Here is a 27,994-nt window from a genome sequence, read left to right on the forward strand (position 1 = left end):
AAGTCAGGGTGGAGAGTAACCGGACCCAGCCTCCTGGTAAAACTGAGGAAGGAGAAGTTGTGGGCTTGAGCAACAGAAAGATAAAGTGCGTTGTTCAGTGTGGCAGATTTTTTGCAAGTATTTGAAGGTACGTGAAGGAGCTGAATACCATGCCAGTGTACACAGTGACTGTGGCCACGGGGAGCCAGTGGTTTGCAGGGACGGATGATTATGTGTACATCACGCTGGTGGGGACGGAGCGCTGCAGTGACAGGACCTTGCTGGACAAACCGCTCTACAATGACTTTGAAAGAGGCGCGGTGAGTAAAAGGATTCTCTGTCAGGGGAACGCGGGCTTGTAGGGATATATAGACTTAGACAAACTTTATTGATCCACAAGGGAAATGACTCGGACACAGCAGCTCACACATCACAGAATGACAAAGAGAAAAAAAAATTTTATATGCATATATATATATACAGTTGTAGGGAGTATTATCTATTACATAAGAGTGAGTTTTCGTACAGTTGTAAAGAGTATTATCTGTTACATCATGATGAGTTGTTGTACAGTTGTAGGGACAATTATCTGTTACATAAGGGTGAGTTGTACAGTTGTAAGGAGTTTTATCTGTTATATTAGAGTGAGTTGTTGTACAGTTGTAGGGAGTATTATCTGTTACTTAAAAGTGAGTTATTGTACAGTAGTAGGGAGTATTATCTATTACTTAATGGTGAGTTGTTGCACAGTTGTAGACTGTATTATGTATTACATAAGGATGAGTTGTTGTACAGTTGTGAGGAGTATCATCTTTGACATAAGGGTGAGTTGTTGTACAGTTGTAGGGATTATTATCTGTTACATAAGGGTAAGTTGTTTTACAGTTGTAGGGAGTATTATAGTATGAATGTAGTCCTGTATCTCTTGCTGTTTGAGCTCCTCTGTCTCTCTATAGTCTGGTGCAGTGGGTGAGTTGTTGTACAGTTGTAGGGAGTATTATCTGTCTTTCTGTAGTCTGGTGCAGTGGGGGAGTTGTTGTACAGTTGTAGGGAGTATTATCTGTCTTTCTGTAGTCTGGTGCAGTGGGTGAGTTGTTGTACAGTTGTAGGGAGTATTATCTGTCTTTCTGTAGTCTGGTGCAGTGGGGGAGTTGTTGTACAGTTGTAAGGAGTATTATCTGTCCAGCTATAGTCTAGTGCAGTGGGTGAGCAGGAGTGTCCATGATGGAGAGCCGTTTGTCCAGTGTCCTCTTGTCCCTCACTGTGACAAATGTCTCTTCTCAATCCGTCCAATGTCCCTTTTACCGGTGCTGCTCCCCCAGACCTATACTAGGGTGATTGGGTTTTCAAAATTCAAAACTGAGACATACCCTGGTTGGGGTGATAGACAGTGGTGGAATAAGTACTCAATTTTATTACTTAAGTAAAAACGGAGCAAAAAATACTCAAGTAAAAGTAAATCCGTCACCTGCTTTTTTCTGTGGACATGACATTGTTCTGCCTGGAATGTTCCAATTACAGGTGGTTTTATAGCTCAAAAATACCTCAGGCATTTTGACTGTGAGCGGGGTCGCCTCTCCACAGATCTGGCTTATAACTTGGTCTGGTTTGTTCTCCATGAGATAGAAAAGCTTAATGCCATACTGTGAAACATTCCAGATAAAGCAATAACATCTCTATGGAGTGGACGTTCAAAAATGCACTTAGAGAGTAAAGAACTAAAAGCATTTTCCACAGATTCAGAAGTCTAATAAAGCTTCAAACTTTGTGCTGAATTTTGATAAACAGAAACAACTGAATCAATTGTTTTTTGTAGCTGTTTTGATTTGAATATTTTTGTTTACTCAAATTATGAATATATTAAAGATGAACCCTCAGACTTTCCAGCAGGTCTCAAACTATAATAAAAATACTTTTACTTTTCAGTCCAGTTAAAAATCTAGTGGAGTGGAAAGTACAGATACCTGCTCTGAAATGTAGTGAAGTAAAAGTAAAAAGTATCCTGTTTAAAATTGACTTAAGCAAAATACAGATATATACATTTTCTGCTTAAATATGATACTTTTACTAATTTTACTTTGTGATGTTCCACCACTGGGATAGACCTACATTAAGCTAACCAGATTTTCAAAAACTGGGAAATACCCGGGTTGGAATGGTGGGAATAAATAAAACTTTATTCTGAATACTTTTACACTGATTTGCATTATAGTGGAGAAAAACACATGATGTAATTACAAATAACAAACAGCTTTTCTTTGCTTTGCCTTCATTTGTCTAATTAGAGAAGGAAACATTGCACAAACACTCACCAGAAGTCTATTTCAGTTTCTTCAGTTTTCTTACTGTCACTACTATTTACTGATACTGCGCAATTTAAAGCTAAAATTGCATGATGAAGTATTGCAATCTGTTCCTTTTAGTAAAGATCCTATGTTACGCAGAATTGACTCTTGTGAGCTTTCAGTCATGTTATAATGTTACTTTCTCAAAAACATACCTGCAGTTGTGCTTTGTTTCATTCACACATGTTTAAATAGTCCTACATTATTAGTCTATTTACATCTCCAAAGCTCACAATGCTCTTTTCCACCTTGTGATGATTTTCAGTTTAACAGCTTTTTCACCTTTTGTGCAGGAAAGATGGGCTGAAATTATGCAAATGTTTCTAGTGAAGGTGTATGGAGTTTAAAAACACAGTGCAGCAGAGAAGAACTCAGTCTAAATGCAGGATTTGTGTGTTAAACATGTGTGAATGAAACAAAACACAACTCCGGGTCTGTTTGTGATGTAGAAACAACATAATATCATAGATCAGAAAATAACATAATATGGCCCTTTGAAGCATTGTGTGATGTCATGTGTGTCAGGTGGACTCGTATGACGTGCGTGTGGGGGAGAACCTGGGAGACATTGTCCTGGTGAAGCTGGAGAAGAACAAATACTGGGTCCAGGATGACTGGTACTGCCGCTACATCACCGTCAAGACTCCCGAGGGAGACTACATAGAGTTCCCCTGTTTCCGCTGGCTCACTGACGACAAGGAGGTCGTGCTTAGGGATGGAAAAGGTTAGTGTGCATGCCAGGGAAATGGTCTGCTGAAGTATGGTTTGAATGTTGAAGTACAGTTTTTTTTGGATTACCAATTTACAACTGAGTAATAGGGCTGTGTATCATTAAGAAACTGCCGATACGATACATACCTCAAATCATAGGCCACGATACGATACATATCTCAATACAGTGCACTTTCAATTCGATACAACATATTTCAAATCGATTTGATACGATTCGGTAAAAAATAAAGGCTAAATCATGACTGTGATTCTAAAAATCTTTGTTAAATCACTTCTTGCACAAAGTTTATATTTCCTTTCTCTGAACAAGGAACAAAACTGTAACACTGTAACAAAATCATTTTGTAAAATATACCACAAAATACTCTTGGCGATATATCGATACAGCAGCCCACAATATCGATACTGTATCATCACCTTAAACCTTACGATATATATCGAAATTTCTGCACACCCCTACTGAGTAAAGTCTCAAAAAAAAGCACAAGATGGAAAATATGCAAAATCCATTTTTTTGTTTTGTTTTGTTTCAATATTGTTCCCTCATCAGAAACATGCCTGAAGAGGTTTGATATGTCATCCATGCATGTTTCAGTCATTTAGCGATCGCACTATTCCAAATCTTCTAATGGGGCTGAGTGGCTAGGACTCACGTTTCAAGGCAAAAAGGCTCTGGGTTCAATCCCCTGGTCGCCTGGGCTTTTCTGTATGGAGTTTGCATATTCTCCCTGTGTTTGGGTGGGTTTCCTTTGGGCATTCCTGGGCACCCCCATCGATCCAAAACATGCATCATGGGTAAAATCTTCCAGCCAAAGCACTCTAAGGTAGTCGTGACCAAACCCGGCAACAAAATCACAGAGATGGGTCCTTGGGCGCAGGACTCACGCTCACTGCTTCTGTGGAAATGCTCCAGCGGCACTGAAGGATGGATGAAATGCTCAGGACAAATCTGACCTTTTCAATACAGAATCCAATGAGTTGTATGGCAAACTGGGTTACAAAGAGGAGGTCTATGACTAGTTTTCATTTTGTTCACTACGTTTGACTTGTGCTTTTCTGTTGTTTCACAGCTCACCTTCCCCAGGACGATAAGATCAGCCTGGTCAAACAGCACCGCCAGAAAGAGCTGGACACAAGACGCAAAACATACAGGTACTGGCTCCATAGTCAGACATTATGTTTATTAGGGATGAGCAAAAATGTAATCGTAATACTAAACTTGGGCTGCTGTATTTTTGGTATCTTTTTATAATTCTTTTCTGACCGCACTACAATTTTGTTGCTTATTTAGTGGAAGAAATACATTTGACATTTTCACTGTTTTGATGATTAAAATACATGTATGAACTTTGCACATATGGTGGTTTAACAAAGAAATCTCGTTGCTAAAATGCGTTTACGGTAGTTCTTACAAACATTATTAAAGGAGTATTACAGTGTAACTTTTGATGGAGGCTCTGGCCACTTTTGTGTTTAGCTCTCACGCTTCAATGCAGCTTTCCAGGTTTGTTTACCAGATCACTCAGGCTTTTCTATGCAGAGTTTGCATGTTTTGCCTGTGTCTGGGAGTTTTTTGTTTTTTTTTCCAGGCACTCCGATTTCCCCCTTCAACTCAAAACATGCACCACAGGAAATATCCTCCAGCCTCATTCACAGCGCTCATGTATTAAAATATGTCTCTACAGAGACTCTTTGTGTGGTCATGTTGTCGATCAGACATAGAGTAGTCATTGTATTTGTCAGAACAAATATTTGCATAGTGAGTGATGTGTCCATATGTTGCAAGCTGAAAGGATTGAGAAATATCTGTAAGAGATTTCAAAAACTGTCACTGACTATTTCAGTTCATTAGTTTATCAAATGGAAAAACTTAGATAAGATAAAGGGAGGGTGTGATGCATTGCTTTATATCAAATATGTCCAGAAATTGTTGGTGAAGAGGATGAGATCGAGAAGTTGAGGTGGCTGATAGTTCTGCTGCTGTGATGGGTTATAGGAGGCAGGAATGAGGCAAGAATGATAAGAAATCTCGCTGGTTGAATTTTAGCAACAGGGGTCTTGGAAGGTTTCTTCCAGGTGCTCCGGTTTTCTCCATCAACTCAAAACATGAACCATGGGAAAATCCTCCAGCTAAGGTCCTCACAAGTCCTGATCAAGTCCTGACCAAGCCCTGAACAAATCCTGAACAAATCCTGAACAAAACTACCTCAAGATCTAGATCTGGACCCTGCAGCGGCACTGGGTGAAGTTTGAGTCATGCAGAGAATGAGTTTCCTTATGAAGAATCAATAAAAGTACCTATACCTAAGATTGAAATGTTCCTCAGTATTGCATTAAACATATTTATCTTCATGAAGACAAGCAAGTAACACCAACAGACCAAGTTACCAAGTCTGATCTTGTGTTTCTACTTGACCCTGGTGTTTTTCTTTCACTATTTTTGTTTATTCCTAGTATGGAACTCCAAATTTGTCCCTATAAGTGCTACCATCGCAAGCTTCATTTGACGTCACACGTTCTTAGCTCACTTCTTTACAGTCTGTGGCATTGTGCGATTTCAGGTGGAAGGAGTGGCAACCCGGTTTCCCTATGAGCATCGACGCCAACCACCATAGAGACCTGCCCCGAGACATCCAGTTCGACAGCGAGAAGGGCGTCGACTTTGTGCTCAACTACAGCAAGGCGTAAGTCCCCGTCAATGTCCCCAACAGTCCCGGCCACTCACGTATTCAAATGTGTCCGCTGTAGAACTCCACAGAGCCTCCCGCTGTGTTCATGCCGTAGATCGGACACAGACGAGTCATTGTGTTTGTCGGAAGAAATATTTGCATAGTCCTCACAAATGAAAACACAGGAGGCAGAGTGAGTGATGGGCCCATATGTTTCGAGTTAAAAGGATTAAGAAAAAACTGTCACAATTTCATTTCATTAGTTTACAAAATGGAAAAACTTTGGTGAGATAAAGGGTTGGGTGATAGATTGTTTTACACTAGATATCTCCAGAGAGTGTTGGTGAAGAGGATGAGATCGAGAAGTTAAGGTGGCTGACATATCAACAGCTTACAGGAGGTATGAATGAGTCAGAAATGAAAAAGAAATCTTTCTGGTTGAATTTTAACTACAGCTTAACTTGTGCAGATTTCCTTTATGACAATACTATTTACATTGTGTTGGTTATTAACTTAAAAGTCTATATTAAACTGATTCTTATGAATTTTAAGCTATGGTAGACATGTTAGAACAGCACACTCAGATGGTTGATGTCCAAAAGCTTTTTAAGTTTTAAATTACGTTTCAGTAAAAAGCCTTTGTCAAATCATTTTTCTTGCTTTGGACCACAGTATATACAAAATGGCTGCCAGCCCAGGTGCTCATTAGCCAGGTTGGTGCCACCTAGTGCTTCCGCTCAATTTGATTTCTCGCCAGCGACTAGGTCAGGAATTGGAGTACACTAGATGTTTGCAAGAACCCCGGAAGCGCGAGTTGTGGCACCAGCCAAACAGCAAAGAGCCAGACAGTCTGTGTTGGCAGCGATTCCCCAGATCGAGGATTTATAGCTGGAAGAAAGAGAATGCTTGGTGAATTTTATCAAGGGGAAAGACGTTATTGAACTTCTCCTACGGGATTTGGGAAAAGCTAACTCTGTTAGTGGCGCATTATATACGTCACAACCAAATAGCAGCGATTGGATAAATTAAAAAAAGTACCTGCCTACCACTGAGCGAATGAATTCTAACACTGTGAGGTCAGACTGTTTCCACAAAGTGAAACTGGCTGATGAATCAGGCTAGGTGCTCATATCTCCATCTGTGAATGTGAGGTCATCAGCCCACTCTACAACAAGAAAACAGTTAGATATTTACATAAAAACATTCTCATAAAATACAAAAATAGTTTGACCAAATGACAAAAAGCATCTTAGGTCAAAGTTCACATTAAGTCCGTGAGGGGCAAGAGTCTTAAAGGGACAGATCAGAACTTTGGACATAGGACCTCATTTCCTAGTGAGCCAGAGTGTTGGAAATGTGTGGAGACACTTTTTTAAAACATTCCAGTCCTTGTATTTGCAGAAGTCGCTGGTGCTAGACTAGTGCATGTCAATTTCCATAGTTATCCTGCCTATGTCTCACCCACTCCACAAAGCACCCAAGGTAAAACAATTATAACGCCAGACTGTTGATGTAAATGTCTGTGTTGATAGAATAATTTTAGAAGTAAAACCAACCTTGCTTTTGAAGGATTTATGTCTGAGCAGCAGCATTGAGTTGTACTTCCTGATAGAAAGTTTGGCAGCGATGGACTGATATATGAGAAAATAGTCTCTCAACATGTGACGATTCATGCGATGCAAGGTTAGTTTTATTCCAAACATTATTCTATCAACACAGACATTCACATGGACAGTCTGGTGTAATAATAGATTTGCTTAGGGTGCTTTGTGGAGTGGGTAAGAATCACTTCTGGATGTATTTTTTCACTTCTGGATTTCTTTTTTTAACTTTTAATTGCTGTTCCTTGCATCTGCACCTCTACAAGAACTTTGGTGTGCATTTTCTTTTTCATTTGAGACGTGTTTGAATAGTGATAAAAGGTTACTTAAACATCTGAGTTTGAAACAAAACACAACTCTGGGCCTGTTTTTGTAGAGGTAAGGTAACAACATTATAACATGTCTTAAAGCTCACAATGTCCATTCTGTGTAATATAGGACATTTTAGAAAAAACAAACAAACTGTATTTCATTATAATTTGGCTTGAAAATGTAAAACAGTAAAGCATTATGTCCTGATAATTATTGACTGACAGTTGATTTCTTCTTTATAGCATTGAGAACCTCTTTGTGAACCACTTCATGCACATGTTCCAATCATCTTGGAGTGACTTTGCTGATTTTGAGAAGATTTTCGTGAGAATCAAAAACACCATATCAGGTCAGTTAACTCAACTGTATAAATGATTTGACATGTTTTCATTTTTTTTTTTTTTTTACCATGGTGGTTTGCAGAGTACGTGATGGAACACTGGCAGGAGGATTTCATGTTTGGATACCAGTTCCTGAACGGCTGTAATCCTGTGGTGATTCAGAAGTGCACCAAAATCCCAGAAAAATTCCCAGTCACAGATGAGATGGTTAAAGTCAGCCTGGAGAGAGAGCTCACACTGGAGGAGGAAGTCAAGGTACTCTCTGCTCCTCTCTTCACTTTTATTTTATTTATTTTATTTTAATAAAATGTTTAATTTTTTACTTTATTTATTTTATTTTTAATTAAATTAATTAATATTTTTATTTATTTATTTTATTTTATTTTTTTACATAAAAATATTTTTTATTGTGTTTTATTGTATTGTATTTTACTTATTTTATTTATTTATTTTTAATTGCAGTGGTAAGATAAATTTTTCCTCACTTACCTTATGAGTGTCCTAATTATTCACCAAAATGAGTTTACAAGCCCATTTCAAAACACAACAGACCACAGACCAGACTGTCTAGCATGCTAACACGCACTTCCTGATTATTGGACAATATCAGGCTTTATAATTAGATGTAGAGTAACGTATTTTCCACACTATTGGGCACACTTAAAAGCCTTTAATTTCATCAAAAAACGACTGTGTGCCTTATAATCCAGAGCACCCTATAGTGCTGAAAATACGGTACACAGCAATGTCCTCGAGAGCTGCTTACACATTATATCTGTACTGGGGTTAGAAACATTTTGTTCAGATACACAGGAAAAATCGGGTACAGGTACATCGAAATTCATAATAATAATAATACATCAGTTTTATATAGCACTTTCCATTGTAATGCAAAGATGCTTCACAGTAAAGTAAAGTGAAGTGAAGGTGTTTAATGGGTCTGGATTTCTGATGTGAAGGGGGAGGGAGTTCCAGAGGGTGGGGGCAGCCATGGCAAAGGCTCGGTCCCCCAAGATTATAGTGAATTAACCTGCCCTACCTAATAAAGTGATTTGCCTCCAGGCTGGTAACATCTACATTGTGGACTTTGAGATTTTGGACGGCATCACTGCAAACAGCACAGACCCTTGCACTCTGCAGTACGTAGCTGCTCCGATCTGCCTGCTCTACAAGAACCTGCGCAACAAGATTTTGCCTATAGCCATCCAGGTACCACCAAAGTCCCTGCATTAAACTTTGTGATCCATGATTCTTTGTTATAATGTTGTATCCTCATCAAAAACATACCCAGAGTAGTGTTTTGTTTCATTCACACATTCCTAGTATAAGTCTGTTAAAATGGAACTAAACTAAACACTAGACAGTTTTTTTTTTTTTTTGTTGTTGTTTGTTTTTGCTACTAACTCTACTTGTATGTATGGTGTTTCAATAGTCTTGTGTACTGTTCCTAGTCCCTTTTGGCTATTTTTGTACAGACAGATTGCAACAAACAAATTGCATTACAGTGACCCATGCAATTTCAAGTACTATGTGACATCACAGTACTTCTCTGACTGCACCCGGTCTGGCTGCGCTATTGTGTCAGCGCCTTTGAAACTGCGCATGCGAGACCACGTGATAAGGATTTATTTATTCAGGGAATAGTCTTGGGGTCGGCTCCAGCATCCGGAAAAAACAGACTCCCAATGGAATTAATCTGGAGATCTGCGGCACCACCACAGCCTGAGCCCAGGGTTACAGTCAGGGGTTTCTGATGCAGGGGCAGAGTCTGAAGTACGGATACTTGTCTGACCAATTACGCTGTTGTTTATACTCCCAGGCCCCACCCCTCCTCTCACCTCACTCTCTCCTTTAGTTTTACCAGCACTGCCCAGTTTAGCAGCTCGATTTGAAATGTGGTTGTAGTCCCACTTTAAACAGCTTTAAACCTTTTGTGCGGATTAAACCCAAACGCACATGGTGGACATGCAGTTTTAAGATAAGTAAACAAACTGTGAAAGTACTCAGTGTACCTGCCCATGTTCAAATGCTAAAAGCTGACATTTGAATCCATTATCCCCTCAACTTCTTCAAACATTCAATTGATCACAAGCTTTTTCAACTGCACAGGTTCTGACAGATACTGACCACTGCAGACCACGAACACCCCACAGGATCTGCAGGTTTGGACATGCTCTGACCCAGCTGTCCTTTCCCTCACTGCTAACAGTGGGACAAAAGTTATTATTCTCAGGTTTTAGTCCTGATTGTTTACACTTTCATAACCAACACAACATTGTGAAGACAAAATGTGCTGTAACCATACCAATGGATTTAGTATCCTCTTTGCATTTACACACGAATGAATGACTGTATCAAATGATCAAACTGAATCATTTGAATGAAATGATTTTTTTTTTTTATTGTGCTGACAGCTTAAAGTGCTGTCTAAATGTCCAGGGTTGCCCAGGCTGAAGTCCCAAGCAGCTACTATTGGTTTGTGAGGGCGGTATTTTTCCTTTTTTTCCCCTGACCTTTTTGCCCTGAAATGAGGTAAATGTTGTTTCAATTTCCCTTCACTGTGAGTACATAGAGGTATGATGGCTACTTGGTAAGATGGTACTAGCAGTTGGAGACATAATAGTGAGTGTATTTTAAGCACTGAAATGACCCAGATGTGTGTGTACAGTATAATACATGTCTTTGATTCTCCTGTATATAAGATGTGTGTTGTGTGATGCTCTTAAATAGTTGTCTGTGGGGATATCCAGGATACTTGGCCTCGTGAGCCCTTCTCTCTCTGTGAGCCTGCTCATAGTATGGAGCCTGCTCCTGCTCAGACAGCATCTTCCACTGCAGAGGAACAAGACTCATGCTAAACAGGGATTCTGTCTTCTGTTTTTACATCTGCTCCAAATGACCAGTTACACTTTACATTTGTGAACTGTACTCATAACCACCGGTCCATGACTGAACCCAAGCCCGTGTGTGTGTGATGAATGTAGATTGGTGTGTTCCACTTACCCTCTGTCCTAGCACTGCAGTGACTTTTGTACAGTCGGTGCTTTGGAGCTCCTGCACCACCTTGGCCTCTGCTCAGCCCTGAATAAACGCATTGGGAGGCTTTTTTATGTAGGGTTTGTCCTCCGCATCATCCTGCTTCCTCCTGCTACAAACACAACACTCTGTGTTACAAGGACATACACGGCAATTATTGCTGTAGAATTATTAGATTGTGTAATAATTCCACAAGAGAACAAAGGTGTATTATATGCCTTGGGTCTTCCATGGGACTAAGGAGTGTTTATACATTTTTAAATGCAGAACTGGTCTTGTTCTTTACCTTGGGATCAGGATAGTAGAGGAATCAGAGGCCGGTGCTGCACATCTGTACAGCTCTTTTCCTTGGCTGCAGATAAGAGTAGAAACACGTTCATCAGTACAGGCTGCAGTGGGACAGAAGCAATGTGGTAACAAGTGTCTCTAGTACTTACAATGTACCCAAGGACTTCAGCGTGTCTATGCAGATGACAGGGTTACACTTTGGCTGAAAGGCAGAAAACAATCAGATCACTTTCACTGAGATGACCAAAAGACAACATCACATGTTTGTATAGTTAAATAATGAAAAAATACAATATATCTTTGGATTACTGATGTTAACTTACTGTAGAGCTTAGCACAGAGGAAGGACCAGTCGTGTTTTGATTTCCTGTGTTCTGGTGATGAGACAACTTCTTCCTCGTTAGACTGGAGCATTCACTTTTCTCTGAAGAGTCAAAGAGAATGTCTTTGTCCAAAGGCTCACGAGGGATGACTGGAGAGCCTGGTGATAGGACATCTGCATTGGGCAAAGAGCTACTATCACTATCAAAGTTCATTCATTCAATGTTTTTCTATGTGTTTACTATGTTCTACATTTTATATACATATGAAAGACATAAAATATATGAAGCAAGATTTATGGAATTATTTAACAAAAAAGTATAAATATCTAGTTTACTATTATTTTGTTACATATTGAAATCCTCAAAGTAGCCACCCTTTGCTTTGTCAAAAAATATTGAGTAGTTATTTAACTTTTTTTCTTTGCTACATAATTCATATATCTTACTTCACATTTGCCGTCTTCTATATGTATTTAATATGTAGAAAGTAGTAAATATAACAGTTCAGCTCTATTTGAAATGTGGTTGTGTGCAGAGTTTAGGTGTTTAGTCCAGGTTCATTTTATAACAACAGTCAACCAGTTCACCTCTCTATGGTCTCCTCCAGCTCGGACAGACCCCAGGAGAAGACAACCCCATCTTCCTGCCCACAGACTCCAAGTACGACTGGCTCCTGGCGAAGATCTGGGTGCGCTCCACGGACTTCCACTACCACCAGACCATCACCCACCTCCTGCGTGCCCACCTGATGACAGAGGTGTTCGGGATCGCCATGTACAGGCAGCTGGCGGCAGTGCACCCAGTCTTTAAGGTACAGGTGGTGGGGTAGATTTGGGGCACTTTTAGAAGGTGCACTGTGTAAGTTTTCGGTTGTGTCATTGCTCTGGTCAGAATGTTCCACAGTATGACATTAAACAGCTTTACTTTACATTTATTTAATTACAGGTGGTTTTATAGGTCAAAAAAAAAAAAAAAAAAAAAAAAACTGGCATTCTGACTGTGCAGTGTCGCCTCTCTACAGATCTGACCTGTAACTTGGTTTGGTTTGGTCTGATTTGAAGATAAAAAGGTTTAATGCCATACTGTGAAACATTCCAAAACAATAACAGCATTTGACGGTCCCTCCACCAGAAAAGTTAAACACCAAAATGAAATCACAAAGAATAGATGCAGTTATCAAGAGGCTGCAATTTATTTCCTTCACACTTTGATACTCTGCTGTGGCATCATGCTGGGGGTGTTTTACATTTATGTGTATGGGAAACATTCAGCAGTTTCCATTGTGAAAAAATGTACACTCGGGCAAACACTGCCAAAAAAGTTTTAAGAAAGTCTGAAAACTTAAGAAAGCATACAAAATGGATTTAAACAGCACATTTTCCGGAGCCTGTGATCAATACGAGCGTTCATGGTTCTGTTGAGGAGTTTAATCTCACAGTGACTAACTGAAAACCTAATGCTAGTTAACGTGTGACTGGAATTTTATTTGAGCAGGACTTGTACAGCACAAATTAGCTCAGCTGCTGTAGTTACAACTAAGTGAGTTCATTCTGGTCAGATTGTGCTAAAATAAAGCTCAGATTAAAGTCTAACAAGCCTCAGACAGAGCGTGCCTACTGTTAGCATCACAACCCTGCTAATGTTGATGACATCAGCTGCAAAGTATTATAAGTGCTTTACAGCAATGTTTCCCAAACTTTTTTTCTGGGGGCCCATATTTAAAAAGTCACAAACCTTCACGACCCAAGTCAATAGACATTATTCATAAATCTCAAAATAAAGGTGGATCTGACCTTTATTGAACATTAATGGGGATATTTTATTGTTGACTGAGTGTTTGTGTCTCTCTGAACAGTTAGTATTATTCAAGTTTTAAACAATCAAAAACAGTTACTGAAGCAGCAACAAAAGGATCCATAAGTCGCCTATTTGGACATTAAATATAGAACATTTCTTTTGCTTTTCAACATTCAATTGAACCAGTAATGTTGGAACAAAATAGTTTAGTTAAAGTTAGAAATTATGCATAACATGTTGTAACATTTCAAAATTTCTAATGAGATAGGTGGGCCTGTCTGTGTTTTTGTAGCGCGTTCCAGTCCAGGTGCAGGAGGAGAGCACATCACACATATCAGGCACATATCAGGTGACCCCAAAAAAATCTCTACGAAAGACATTAAAATTATAATACAAACAAATCAAAACATGAATAATCATCATTTAAAAAACAAACAAACAAAAAGACAGAGAGAGACATTAAATGAGAGAGAAGAGTGTAGTATGAAAACCTTTCAGTTATATGCACAGCTGAACAGAACCATTTTGAGCCTGGATTTAAACAGCGTCAAAGTAGACGTCTGTCTCACATCTTCAGAAAGACTGCTCCAGGTTTTACCTGCATGGATCAGAAATTCTGACTCCCTGTGTTTAGTCCTGAGTCTGGGCACGAGCAGGAGGCTGGTCCCTGAGCTCTTCAGAGTGCGAGATGGATCATGTGGCCCTAACATGTCACAGATGTACTTTGGTGCTGTACACAAGCAGAGCCGCTTTAAAGTCTATTTTCTGGGCCAAAGGGGGCAGTGCAGAGACATGAGCATAGGATTTATGTGCCTGTACTTCCTGGTTCGAGTCAAGAGCTGCAGTGTTCTGGATATACTGCAGCATCTCACAGCTCATATGGAAAGGCCAGTGAGAGGCTGTTACAGTCTACAGTCTAACCTACTGGAGATAAACACTGCTTTAGACAGTAAACCTTTGATTTTTGCTATCTTTTTTAGATGGTAAAAGGCTGCAGATGTTACTGATTTGATGTAGCTGTTAAAGTTCAAGTCTGAGTCCATAAATACCCCTAGATTTCATGCCTGATATGAAGGTTTTCGAGAGAGACTGGAGGTGACACTGTCTGTTTCTGTGGGTCAAACACTATGACTTGTGTCTTGTCTGAGTTTAGCTGGAGAAAGTTGTATTGCATCGACACACTGATCTGGTGGATGCAGTGGCAGAGTGAGTCCACTGGTGCATAGTCTCCTGCTGCAGTGAGACATAGTCTTGAGAGTCATCTGCAGAGTTGTGATAGGACACATTATTGCTGCGTATTAAGTGACCTAACAACAGCATGTAGAGATTAAACAAGGATGGGCCCAGGATCGAACCAGAAGAGTTTGACAATTTCAGAGCTGAAATGCTATAAATGAATCTAGTGAAATTATATAAAGTGACATCACAAAGCAGAACAGTGTTTTCAGTGCATAATATGGGGCCCTTTAATATGTGAACTTTGAACAAATTCCTATTATTACCTGGTCCCCGAAGGGTTGACCAGGTTTTGTATTCACCCTGTGTGTTTGTGTGTGTGTGTGTGTGTGTCTGTCCACCCACGATAATTCAGCCATTTATGGACCGATTGTCACCAAATTGGGTACGTAGGTCAAGCCCCCGTGCCCGATACTGCAAAAAAAGTTTGGTGAAGATCCAAGATCATTTGAGGTCACACAGGTCAATTGAAAGGTCAACAGGCAATTTTGGCAATTTCTGAACCATCTGCGGGCTAAAATATTCACCCAATCATCACACAAGTTAGCACACACATAACCGGGGCACACTGGATGTTACAGGTTGAAACCGGTCAAGGTCAAGGTAACCAAGGTCAAATATGCGTTTTTGGTCATAACTCCACCTAAGATCGAGCCAGAGCAACAGGAGTGCTCTCAAACTCTCAGAAAAATGATTATCTATTTATAATTCTATGCATTTGTATAGAAAAATATTAATAGTTTTCAAGATAATCACAAATTATAACATTTCCTTCCTCTTTCAGTGTATGCTGTGAAAATTCTAATTGGAACCAAAATAATTTCCATTTCTTGTTTTTCTGGTGATATACAACACACTGATCTACAGTCACACAACTAATATATACACAACTCATCAAAAATTACATTCTTGTTACACACTAGTAAACACAGACATTCTCATGTGTGACCAGTATCACACAAATGTTCATGGGCCTGTACACATACACACATTGCATTGTGGATATAAAGATCATGTAATATGGGCTGGGCTCCTCATGAGCTGCTTCTGTGCTGATGAACTGATCCCAACGATGCCTTATGGGGGACCAGGTTGCTCTCTCTGATTGTGCTTGTTTAACACACAAATCGTAAATATAATCGCAATACTTGTCATCAAAATCACAATTATTTGTTTCCTCATTGGTTTGATTTGTTTTGTTTTCCCTTTAGCTGATCATTCCTCACGTCCGCTTCACCATCGCCATCAACACCAAGGCCCGAGAGCAGCTCATCTGTGAGTGTGGAATCTTCGATAAGGTGAGGATACAATAACAAAAAAGTAGTCCAGAAAATATTCATGTGTAAATATTATTGCTTGATTACATTTTGTTGAGACTCAGCCAGAGCAATACACTACTCTTTCAAGCACAGGTTTTCATTGAGGACCTGTGCTTGTTTCTATGGATATGTCATTGCTCTGCCTGGAATGTTCCACATTATGACATTAAACAGCTCTTCCATACATTTATTCACTTACAGGAGTTTTTTTTAGCTAAAAAATATTTAAAAAAAACAGGCATTCTGACTGTGACAGAATATGCACAGATCTGACCTGTACCTTGGCCAGGTTTTGTCTCCATGGAGATAGAAAGGTTTAATGCCATACTGTGGAATATTCAAGTAATAACATTTACATAAAGAAAAGCATTTGATTTACCCCTCACTAGAAAAGTTATGCAGTGCACTTTTAAATATTTCTGAAGAGCCACAGACAGAGTCAGTACAGGGAGTCAGTCATATTGGTGCATTTTACACAGTTTTGATGGAGTTATCTAATTGGAGGTGCTGACAACTGTACAGCTCTTTGTTGTGATGACATTTACGATGATGTCAGCTCCCATTGGGCACCACAGTTTTCTAACATGAAAATCAGCTAACTTATTTCTTTTATTGTGTCATTTTAGATTATATTGTGATTTAAAATGTGCAAATGTGTGTCACAGACTAACTATATAACACACAAGCACAATAGGTCTTCTACCTTGTTATGTCATGTGGTAATACAGGAAGTGCTTTTTTAAACTCTACACACCTTCTGTCAGAAACAGGAGAGGACCCAAAATACAGTAGTTTAATGTAACAAAACCAAAAACCAGAAGAAACCAAATACAAATATCCAAAATAGAAACATTATACTGACAAAGACAATGGACCAACAAAGGGCAGAAGAGAACACAAGGTATATATGGGCCCAGTCAAGCAGAAGTAAACAGCAAGACCAAAAATTCAAGTTAATGCATCTGATATAAAAATGTATTCAACAGATACATATGTACTCTAGTTTATGAAACTATTTACCTTTTTTCTGTGCCATTTTTGGTTCTAAAGTTCCATACGTTTTAAACAGACCATGTATGAAACATGGAACAAAAATTATTTCCCAAATTTCAAAGACCTGCAAATCATGTAAATAAATGGATGTATTTCATCATATCTTGTGTTATTCCATCTTTGAACTGTTGATGAAGGTACATGATTTTTTTTTTTTTTTTTTTTTTATGTATTTAAAATGATAAAAATTTGCTTGGAAGGACTGACATATTTTATAGAAATAGTTTCGTTTCATTTTGAAGTAATATTAAAGTATTCGGAAGAAAAAAGCGACAAATTATGTAAAATCATGCACCTTTTACTTGCTTACACAATTTTCCCTCCGTTACTTTTCCCTCCGTTACCATGACCTTTCTTAATAAAAAATCTCATGAGTCAAAAAGTAAGAGGTTTTTCAACCTAATCTTGTACCATATGGTAGAAAACTATATGAAGCAAATATTCAAACCAGTTTGTTAAGGATATGTAAGTGAGAACCAAGAGTTATCACTGTTTGTATTTATTGCCCAAAAATGTTGCATATTTCATTCCCTCCGTTACCGACATGAGTTTTTAAATTTTTTGTCAACAACTTGAAAGAATATCGCAGGGTTAACTTTACCCTGTTGGAGTGTTAACTCTTTCCTACATTCTGATACTTTACTTATTTCAATAGTCCCTCTAGTTTCTGAATAAGAGACATTTGAATGTCAAAAATCTGCCCCTGTTTCCTCCGTTACTGCTTGACCGGACCCATATGCACACAGATACAGATGTATATATATATATATATTTATATGAAGTATTATTAATTCTATTTAAATAATTATATGATGTATTTACATTTGCCACCAAATTTTCATCACCTGACAAACTCAAGATCAAACAGTTAGAGTCGCATGTGCAGAGTTCTGTAGTGCAGTTAAAGACAGTAAAATGTCTCGTTTTAAAGTATGACAAGTTGACAGAGAGTGTCGAGTTTTCAAAGAATAGTGGACGACCGATTCTTTTTTTGTTAAGTGTAAGAACTGTTGTTGTTTTCAAAGAATATAATCTGCGTCGTCAGGGTCATACAATTCTGTTATACGACCCTCACCCCGGCCCCCATCACAGTCAGGAGCGATAATGTGGCCCCCAGAGAAAAAAGTTTGGTGACCCCTGGCTTAAAGAGTCAATTTTGCATAATCTAGGTCTTCCTTAAGGTTAATTTCCATCCTTATGTCCGTGAGTAGATTAACCCTGATGTCTGTCCTTGTGTGTGCCAGGCTAATGCCGTAGGAGGAGGAGGGCATGTGGAGCTGGTGCAGAAAGCTGTGAAGAGCCTCACCTTCAGGTCCCTGTGTTTCCCCGACATGATCAAAGCTCGAGGGATGGACAACCCCGAAGAGGTGCCCACATACTTCTACAGAGACGACGGATACCTGGTGTGGGACGCTACCAAGAGGTGGGACATTATCTGTTATATAAGGGGAGTTGTTGTACAGTTGTAGGGAGTATTATCTGTTACATCATGGTGAGTTGTAGGGAGTATTATCTGTTACATAAGGGTGAGTTGTTGAACAGTTGTAGGGAGTATTATCTGTTACATAAAGGTGCGTTGTTGTACAGTTGTAGGGAGTATTATCTGTTACATAAAGGTGGTTGTTGTTAACAGTTGTAGGGAGTATTATCTGTTACATAAGGTTGTTGTGTTGTTGTACAGTTGTAGTTGTAGGGAGTATTATCTGTTACATAAGGGTGTGTTGTACAGTTGTAGGGAGTATTATCTGTTACATAAGGGTGTGTTGTACAGTTGTAGGGAGTATTATCTGTTACATAAGGGTGACTTGTACATGGAAATGGAACTAAAATAAGGATGGAAATTAGCTTCGGCATATTTACAACTAATGTTTTTCTTTTTTTCTTCTGCATTATCTTGTCCTTTAATATGCATTGTCCCTTTAATAAAAACACAAATATATAAACATTTAAAAAATAAAATAAAAACAATGAAATACAAGTCTGTGCTCGAGATGTTAGACAATGAGTTTGTGTTTGCTTATTAGTTTATTTACTCACCATGCCTACATTATAACAGGATTCATTTATTATTAAATAACAGAGGTGGGATCAAGTCATTGTTTTGCAAGTCTCAAGTAAATCTCAAGTCTGAGTCAAGTCCCAAGTCAAATACAGACAAGTCCAAGTCTCGAGTCACTGGCCCATAAGTCCAAGTCAAGTCCAAGTCGTTTGCTAAGTTTTAAGTCATTTCAAGTCTTTAAAACAAAGCACCAAATATATCTTAGATTTTTGCAATTTATATGAATTTTAAGATAAATTGTGCTTAAAAAAATCATAGTATATTTATTTATGAGTATTTATAGAGTATACAAGAGTTACAGAAATGTTAATGTTTCCTTTTTAAATGTCTTCACAAGATCTTAGTGTGAATCATTACAGTCAGAATAGAAACAATTCAGATTTAAAAGTGCATCTCAAGTCAGAGGTCTCAAATCCAAGTCAAGTCCAAAGTCATTGACCTTCAAGTCCAAGTCGAGTTCCAAGTCTTACTCTATTTTATCAAGTCAAGTCTCAAATCCTAAAAATAGTGACTCAAGTCTGACTCGAGTCCAAGTCACGACTTGTAATTCCCCACCTCTGTTTATTAAGACTGTGAGATTTATGGCAATCAGAATATAATTTGGTCCGTCACAACTGGCAAAATATGGAAATATGGAAGACATCAGATATATGATGCAAGATACTGTATATGAAATGATGTAGCAATGAAAAAAAATGAACTAACTCAAATAAATATGTTATATTTTACATTCAAATCCTCAAAGTATGCACCCTTTGCTTTGCTGACAGCGCTGTAAATCCTTGGCCTTCTTTCATTGAGCTTCATGAAATGATTTTTTTCTTCACAGCTGTGCCTTGTCAGGGTCAAGAAAAGTGCAAACCGTCATTCAAAGCAAAGGACATTTACATTTTTAAAATGAAACAAGTTTTGCGTATTTACTAAGAGAGAGCTAAAATTTGCCTTGCTGATAGGCAGAAGGATCCGAGGCAGACTGACCTGGTTAAAAAAGTCCTTTATTTCAAAATGGGACTACTTTTCCAAGGCTCTCTCTTAGTAAATGTTCACATCCTTGTAGAGCACCTGACATTTTTACACTTCCGTACACAGTTCCTCACTCACATCTTCACCTGCCCTCTACAAGCTTTGAATCACTTTGAGTTTATCTCTCTTTACTACATTTCACATGCGTCATTCATAGTTTTGATGCCTTCAGTGAGAATCTGCAACACAAATAATCATAGAAAAAAATGAAAAAGTGTTCCAAAACGTTTGACTTTGAATTGAATACAACTGATGCTTTTTCCCTTCTCTCTACAGTTTTGTCTGAAGTGGTGAACATTTACTACAAAAACGATGAGGCTGTTAAGGCAGATGTGGAGATCCAGGCGTTTGTCAAAGACGTGTGCAGCTTCGGCATGCAAGACTTCGATCACTGTGGTAGGTTTGTCCCACCTCAGCGTCCATAGAACAACAACACCTACACTTAAAGATGCTATGTTATGCAAAACTGACTCTTGTGAGCTTTAAAGGTTGTATAGAGGATTTTTTAAGGGAAGAGAAATACAGCGAGAGTCCTTTTTCAAATGTTGTGCAAGCGTGACACCACCTTCCTCCTCCACAGCTCCCTCAGTAGAAACATCTCCTCCCGCCTCCTTTCCTTACTCTAGAAATCACGCTTGTTTACAGCCAGTGTGTGTTCAGAATTACTGTTGAAGTGACCTGTCTAGAAATAATTTATCGAACGACGCACCAGTTTTTAGACCCTTCGTCTGCTTCAGTCGTGTAATCGCTGGAAGAAATCTCCAAGAATCACCTCAGTTTGACTTTGCTCCTTTTCCCCTTCTCTTCTTCTTTCAGCGACCTCAAAAACCGACTTTCTTTTGCGCCGAAGTGGTCATGGATTCTCGTCAAACTTTGTGCGAATTGCGAGGAAGCTACAGTTTGAAAAAGCCTCTAAGAACCGCTGCATAAACCACGTAATCCCAGCGCGCCGATGAGTCAGTTACACTAGAAATGTAGGGAGTTTGATTGACAACCTAACAGCCAATAGAAAATGAGGCAGCCTTGTTTTCTATTGACTGATGTTTATCTGGCCTCACTATGTCCACAGTTGATATATTTTCATTCTTTTTTTTTTTTTTTGGTCATCACAATTACAAAGCTGCTGCGTCTCTGTAACAGTATTTTAAACTTTCACTGACAATTTGAAACAAAAACAAAAATCATCCATACAACCTTTAAGTCATGTTAGAATGTTGTTACCTCTTCAAAAACATACCCGGAGTTGTGTTTTATTTGATCCACATGTTTGAGTAACCCTTTATTATTTAGTCTGTCTACGTCTCCAAAGCTCAAAATGCTCTGTTCCACTTCATGATGTCAAGAAGTGGTAGTTGGAAAAGCTGGAAAAGTGCTGCATAAAAAATGTGTGACCATTTTAAACATTCTACAGACAAATCATTCAAGATCTACAAGGAGACAAGGTTACACAGCGCTCTTAAAATTATCGCAAATAAACACATTACTTCTGCACGTACTTTGTGACCGTAATATGTTGAAACCATCATTTCCCCAGAGACACTTTCACCAGAGAGCTGCTTCCTCTGACTGAAAACACCAGACTACGTGACCCTGTTGTTAAAATATTGTTCGTAATCACAAACATATCTGAATTTGTGTTTTGTTTTATTCACACATGTTTAACGCACAATATATATCGGCTGAGCTCTTCTCCTATACAGAAAACACTCTGTTCAACTTTGTGATGTGATGTGAGAATACAGGAAGTGCTCCACTGTGATTTGAAACTTTACACATCTTCACTAGAATCATTTGGATGATTTCAGAGCCAATCTCTACTGAATTAAAGGTAAAATGTAACATGAAAACTACCACTACATGACATCATAAATTGGAACAGAGCATTTTGATCTTAAGAAATGTAGCCAGACTAATAATAAAGGATTACTTAAATGTGTGAATGAAACAAAACACAACTCCAGGTATATTTTTGAGGAAATAGCCAGTGTTGGGGAGTAACAGATTACATGTACCAGAGTTACGTAATCAGAGTACAAATTATGAGTAACTGTATTCGGTTACAGTTACTGTTTGAATGAGTGGTAATTAGATTACAGTTACAGTTACAGTTTTTTTTTTTTTTTTTGGTAATTACACTCATTGCCAGACACTAAACCAGGTCTGAATCAGGACTAAATCCAGGTCTAAAACCAGGTCTAAACCAGGACCAAACCAGGACTAAACCAGGTCTAAACTAGATCTAAATCAGGTCTAAACCAGGTCTAAACCAGGACTAAACCAGGTCTAAACCAGGACTAAACCAGGTCTAAACCAGGACTAAACCAGGTATAAACCAGGACTAAATCAGGACTAAAACCAGGTCTAAACCAGGACTAAACCAGGTCTAAACCAGGACTAAACTAGGACTAAATCAGGACTAAACCAGGACTAAAACCAGATTTAAACCAGGTCTAAAACAGAATTTAACAGGACTAAACCATGCTGCATGGACCGTGTCTCCTCCTCTTCTATCAATAATATTTTTAATATGGTTAAGTAAACTCTGTGCTTTTTATGTTCTTTTAGCAGAAAAAGCATCTTATGTGAAGATATCCTAGTCTTTGCTTCTCTACAGCAAATCAAGTAATCCAAAGTATTCAGATTATGTTACTCACTTAAAGTAATTCAGTGGATTACGTTACAAACTACATTTTGGGGTATGTAATCTGTAATCTGTAGGGGAATACATTTTAAAAGTAACCTTCCCAACACTGGAAATAGCAGCATTATAACATGACTTAAAGCTCATTTAAGTTAGAGAAATCGATCAAAAGCCCCATTAACATCTTAAAGTCAATGGTCTGAAAAAGTCTGAATTGTACCATATGCCTCCCTCCTGGTTGGCTCCACTCTTCTGTAAAGCAATAAATTACCCACAATGCACAAATAAATCTAATTCTTCATTCCCTTTTATTCTTTTTTTTCCTCCAGAATTCCCCAAATCCCTGAAGACCATTGAGGAGCTGGTGGAGTACCTGACCGTGGTGGTGTTCACAGCCTCCGCTCAGCACGCCGCCGTCAACTTTGGACAGGTGCGTAACCGTGGAGACGCAGGAGGAGGGGGCCTGGAGAGGGCCTGGTTTATTCATGAAAACTTTGGAAATATGTTCAAAATGTGTCAGTGACAAAGGGCTCATAAACAGGCTGTTGGTCAAGTGCATTTTTCAAGGACTTTCTTAAGTGCCATCAGAGCCCGAAATTCCACTCACTTCAGAGGAAAAGTGAAGCAGTGTTTCTCAAAATGTGGTGTAATTACAACATGTGATGAGCAGAATGTATCATTTTAGAACAACAAAATGCAAATATCTATAAAACAAGTACCTTGAAATGAACAGAGTGCATTTTAATCCATGCCGAATGCTCCACAACATTATAGTCTATGTAGTTTTCCTTTGAAATACTGCACTCTGGTATATATATATATAAAAAGTACAGTATATATATATATATATATATATATATATATATATATATATATATATATATATATACTGTACTTTTTCTCTCTCTGTATCTGTACTTCTACTTAAAGGCGCACTATGCAACTTTATATAGCTCCATTCATGATACCCAAAGCACTTTCCAGTTCATTATACATTCATGCCACACTCAGTGGTGGTAAGCTACTATTGTAGCCACAGCTGCCCTTGGGCAGACTGACTCACGCACACAACATTCCCATACTCGGCAATGTGTGTGAAGTGTCTTGCCTAAGAACACAACAACAGTTTTTGCAACTGGCGCCCCCCTGTGGCACCTGGAATTCCCAGCTGTCTCCCATCCAAGTACTAACCGGGCCTTGCTCAGCTTCTGAGATCTGACGGGATCAGGCTTTGACAAGCCAGAATGGCATATTCATAATACACATAGGCAGGATTACCACAGTCTCCACATGTGAGAGCTCCTGTTTGGACAAAGCACAGTTTACAAAAATGTCTCTGGCAGTAAATGGTTTTCATTTCATTAAAATCTATTTGCTGTGGTGTTTTCTCTGTCTCAGTACGACTGGTGCTCGTGGATCCCAAACGCTCCCTCCACCATGAGGAAGCCCCCTCCCACACAGAAGGGCCTGGCTGATGTCAACCTGATCATACACAGTCTGCCAGACAGGGGGCGCTCCAGCTGGCACCTGGGAGCAGTGTGGGCCCTGAGCCAGTACCAGGAGAACGAGGTACGACAAACAACTCAACAACACCATCTGTGGCTCTGAGAGAATCTAATCACCCAGATGACAGAGAGAGAAGGATCTGTGTGTTTAGACTCACTCTGAGCTCAACAAATGTGTTACCTAAAGCACAGAAGGTCCTATATCACACAAAACCGACTCTGGTGAGCTTTAAGTCATGTTATCATTTTGTTACCTCATCAAAAACACGCACAGGCTTTTGTTTCATTCACACATGTTTAAGTAGAGTGACCAGACGTCCCTATTTACCCAGGACAGTCAAGATTTTGAGCTCTGTGTCCCCTGTCCCAGTGAATTTATCCAAAACCAATTGTCCCAGTTTTATACAAGAAATGTCCCAGGTATCTCTATTTTTTTCATTAGTTTCAGTAAAATACAGAAAAGCTGCATAAAAATGGCCAAAACACAAATAAAGTGTGTCTAGACTGACGCAACAAGTGCATAACAATTTCCTTACGTACTCGTTCCAAAATTTTATTATTACCAACCACTCCAAACCGAGAGAGTCAGAGTTTTTTATTCTGAAATTCTGGTCATCCTCCTGCCACTGTGTGGTGCTATTTGTAACTTGCTACGTAATTTGCTGCCCTATATAAGGGGAGGAAAATGTTCCACACAGGTGTTGCATCGTGAAGGTATACAGTCTTTTGACCGTCGTCGTCGTGATCTATTGAGTGCTGAATCTGTGTATTTTTGAATGACTATAAGGTACGCCAGTAAACTAACTGAGGAACACAGTATTTGGACTCTTTTTATGGAAGACCCGTGTCCGAGACACCGCACATGCTGCAGCCATAGCGGACCTTGCGGTTTTGGCTGCTACATTGTCAAAGACCTCAGGAACCGTCCGGGCGTTAAGTTGTTGCGTCGGCTGTGATTGGCACAGCGCGGTTTCCTGGAGTGGACCCACCTACTACCGTAGCGGTGACTCGTCGCGACAGGCGCGGCGGACCGGAGAAGAAAGGGGAGCGGACGGCACCGGAGAACCTCGGCGTCGTCACCGGCAGCATCGGAGGCGAGGAACGGCTCGGCGCGGGAACTCCTTTGTCTGCAGCGGAGGGACCGTGCAGCGAAGGCGGTGCAGGCGAACCACGGAGGAGCCACGCGGAGGAGCCACACCCGGCGTTTGGAAAGGCCAGGCCCAGAACATTCACCTGGTAGGCCTACGCTAAATGTTGAAGCGTCTGCAAGGATGGCGCATTTACAAAACTCTAACTTTTGGGCACGGGTTTTAACAAAAAATTTAGAAAAAGGAAAAAATAGACGGTGAAAGGACACATAAAGACAGTCACAGTAGTGAAAAAAGAATGAAGGCTTCTGTAGCTGCAGCATTGGTAAAAATAAAGGCTGAAAAGGCTGTGCTACTGGCTAAAGCTTCATATATGGAGGAGATTTATGCACTTAAAGCAAAGCAAAGAGGAATGAGGAGAAGGTTGGATGAACTGGAGCTTGAGACTAAATTGGCTGAGGTGACAGCAGAGTTGGCAGTGATGAATGCCTCAAATAAACATAAAACTGTAAAACCCAGACCACTGCCGCTGGAGCCCAAGGTCCCTCAGTCAACTGTCTCCTTTAAAACCATGTTTATTAAAACAAACCACAAGTTTCCCTGTTTTGCTTGAAGATCAAACAGGGGCTGGTGATGATGATGGTTTTGATACAGTGAACTGGGAGGAGTGAGAGCTATGCGCCACAGTGGTGAGTGCTTTTGCATCAACAGGGGCCGGAACCACCACTGACATGGATTTATCCCAAACTGAACCTGTTCTTTCACCTGAACCACAGAAGGACCTTGATACCCTTGCCATGGACCAATTTGAGCCACCTATCATGAGCAACATTGATAATAGTTTGCAGAGTGCAAGTAAATCACAAGCTGACAGCCTCTGATTGAGAGCGCTGGTGGCACAGAGGATGAGGAGCAGGAGAGGACTGCTGCTGGTATGGACTGCATGGACATTGAGTAGCCTGTTGTGGATAGTCCTGTGCTGCTGGAGCTGGGCTGCAGTGGTCCATCAAAGGACAGTCAAGCATTGAGTAGCTGCTCATTTGCAGCGCATAACTGGAGTACTGCTGTTGCACTGCCCCCTGGTGATCCTCTGCACCTTTATGGTCCCTTAGTGAACATTTCTCACTTTGAATGTACTGTTGCCCTTGTGATTTGTGTTTTGTATCTGCTTGTTTGTTAAGTCCAAAAGTTTTTTCAACTAAAAATCTGCAAAGCCTTCAAAAGAAAAAGGTGGAAAATGTTTTATTAATTTAACTTAACTGGATGGAATTAAGTGCAAGCAATGATTTTTGGAAATTGGATAATGGTATTGGATATTTTGGATAAATGTGTAACTGTTCCTATGTAAATATAGAAAGATCAGCTAATTTAATTTATGGCTCCAAATGTATTTTTGTATTTTATTTAATTGTTTCGCTCCTGGCTTCCACAAGTAAGGGGCCGGTGTGTTGGAGCCATTTTACACCTGTCTACCTCCTGCCACTGTGTGGTGCTATTTGTAAGTTGCTACGTAATTTGCTGCCCTATAAAAGGGGAGGAAAATGTGCACACAGGTGTTGCACCGTGAAGGTATAGTCTTATGACCGTTGTCGTGATCTATTGAGTGCTGAATCTGTGTATTTTTGGATGGCTATAAGGTACGCCAGTAAACTAATTGAGGAACACAGTATTTGGACTCTTTTTATGGAAGACCCGTGTCCGAGACACCACACATGCTGCAGCCATAGCGGACCTTGCACAGGGCAAGTTTTTTACGCTATAGTTTAAGTAAACCTTCAAAATAGTTTTCAAGTTAAAACGGCTCCCTTTTTCAGTAGAGACTGACAAATCCTGGAGCTGAAATCATCCAAATGTGATGAGGAAACAACATAACAGATCAGAAAATAGGTTAATCTGAGCATTTTAATGCAGTATTCTGTAACTAAACACATTTTCAGAGTATTCTTTGCATCACTGGTAGTATTTACTTTTTTTAAATTTCTTTTCATGTCAATGTTAAAACTGTCCACATATTTCATTCTCTTCAGCTGTTCCTGGGCATGTATCCGGACGAGCACTTCATTGAGAAACCAGTGAAGACAGCAATGGAGAACTTCAGGAAAAGGCTGTCAGAGATCAACAGCACCATCAAGAGGAGGAACGAGGGAAAGAGACTGCCCTACTACAACATGTCCCCAGACCGCATCCCCAACAGTGTGGCTGTGTGACAGATCTGATTGTGTGACGCAAAAAAAAAAAAGAGAAAACTGTTGAATATTGTGAAGTAATTGATCAGTAACTAGGGATTTTAAAGTTCATATGAGGTTTTGATTCTCTAATTTTGACTAAATTTGTAAACTATAAATGATAGTTTTACATAAATTGAGAAGCAATTTGGGAAGAAAAGTTGAAAAGCTTTTGAAGTAGATTTCTGTTCAGCGCAATTTACACACAGAACACATTTTTTCTGAGACTTTAAACATGATTTCAATAAAATAAATGTGTTTTCTTGTATTTTGTCAATTCATAATTTATACATTAGAAGAGTTTTGGCCCAGTGTACTACACGGCTGTCCTAGTGAATGTAGGAATGTAGGAAGGAAATGATTATTTTTTTAAATCAAAATCTTTCATTCTGCTTTAGTGAAGTGAGTAGTCTAACCTCTCA

At 39.4% G+C, this 27,994-nt stretch overlaps 1 protein-coding gene across 1 annotated transcript; it reads left to right on the forward strand.

Annotated features, from left to right (window-relative positions):
- alox5a (arachidonate 5-lipoxygenase a) lies at positions 1–27,840 on the forward strand. Its single transcript, XM_055162547.1, has 15 exons — positions 1–299; positions 2,850–3,048; positions 4,127–4,208; positions 5,618–5,740; positions 7,881–7,987; positions 8,062–8,234; positions 9,042–9,188; positions 12,234–12,437; positions 15,871–15,957; positions 18,276–18,454; positions 18,495–18,496; positions 20,390–20,509; positions 23,084–23,184; positions 24,153–24,323; positions 27,375–27,840. Exons 1-15 carry the CDS (start codon positions 150–152, stop codon positions 27,552–27,554), a joined length of 2,025 nt encoding a protein of 674 aa, XP_055018522.1. The 5' UTR covers positions 1–149; the 3' UTR covers positions 27,555–27,840.
- The last annotated feature ends 154 nt before the right edge of the window (positions 27,841–27,994 follow it).

This window comes from Boleophthalmus pectinirostris, unplaced genomic scaffold, assembly GCF_026225935.1.
Source record: "Boleophthalmus pectinirostris isolate CB_2022bp ecotype Guang Dong unplaced genomic scaffold, ASM2622593v1 HiC_scaffold_5, whole genome shotgun sequence".
NCBI lineage: Eukaryota > Metazoa > Chordata > Actinopteri > Gobiiformes > Gobiidae > Boleophthalmus > Boleophthalmus pectinirostris.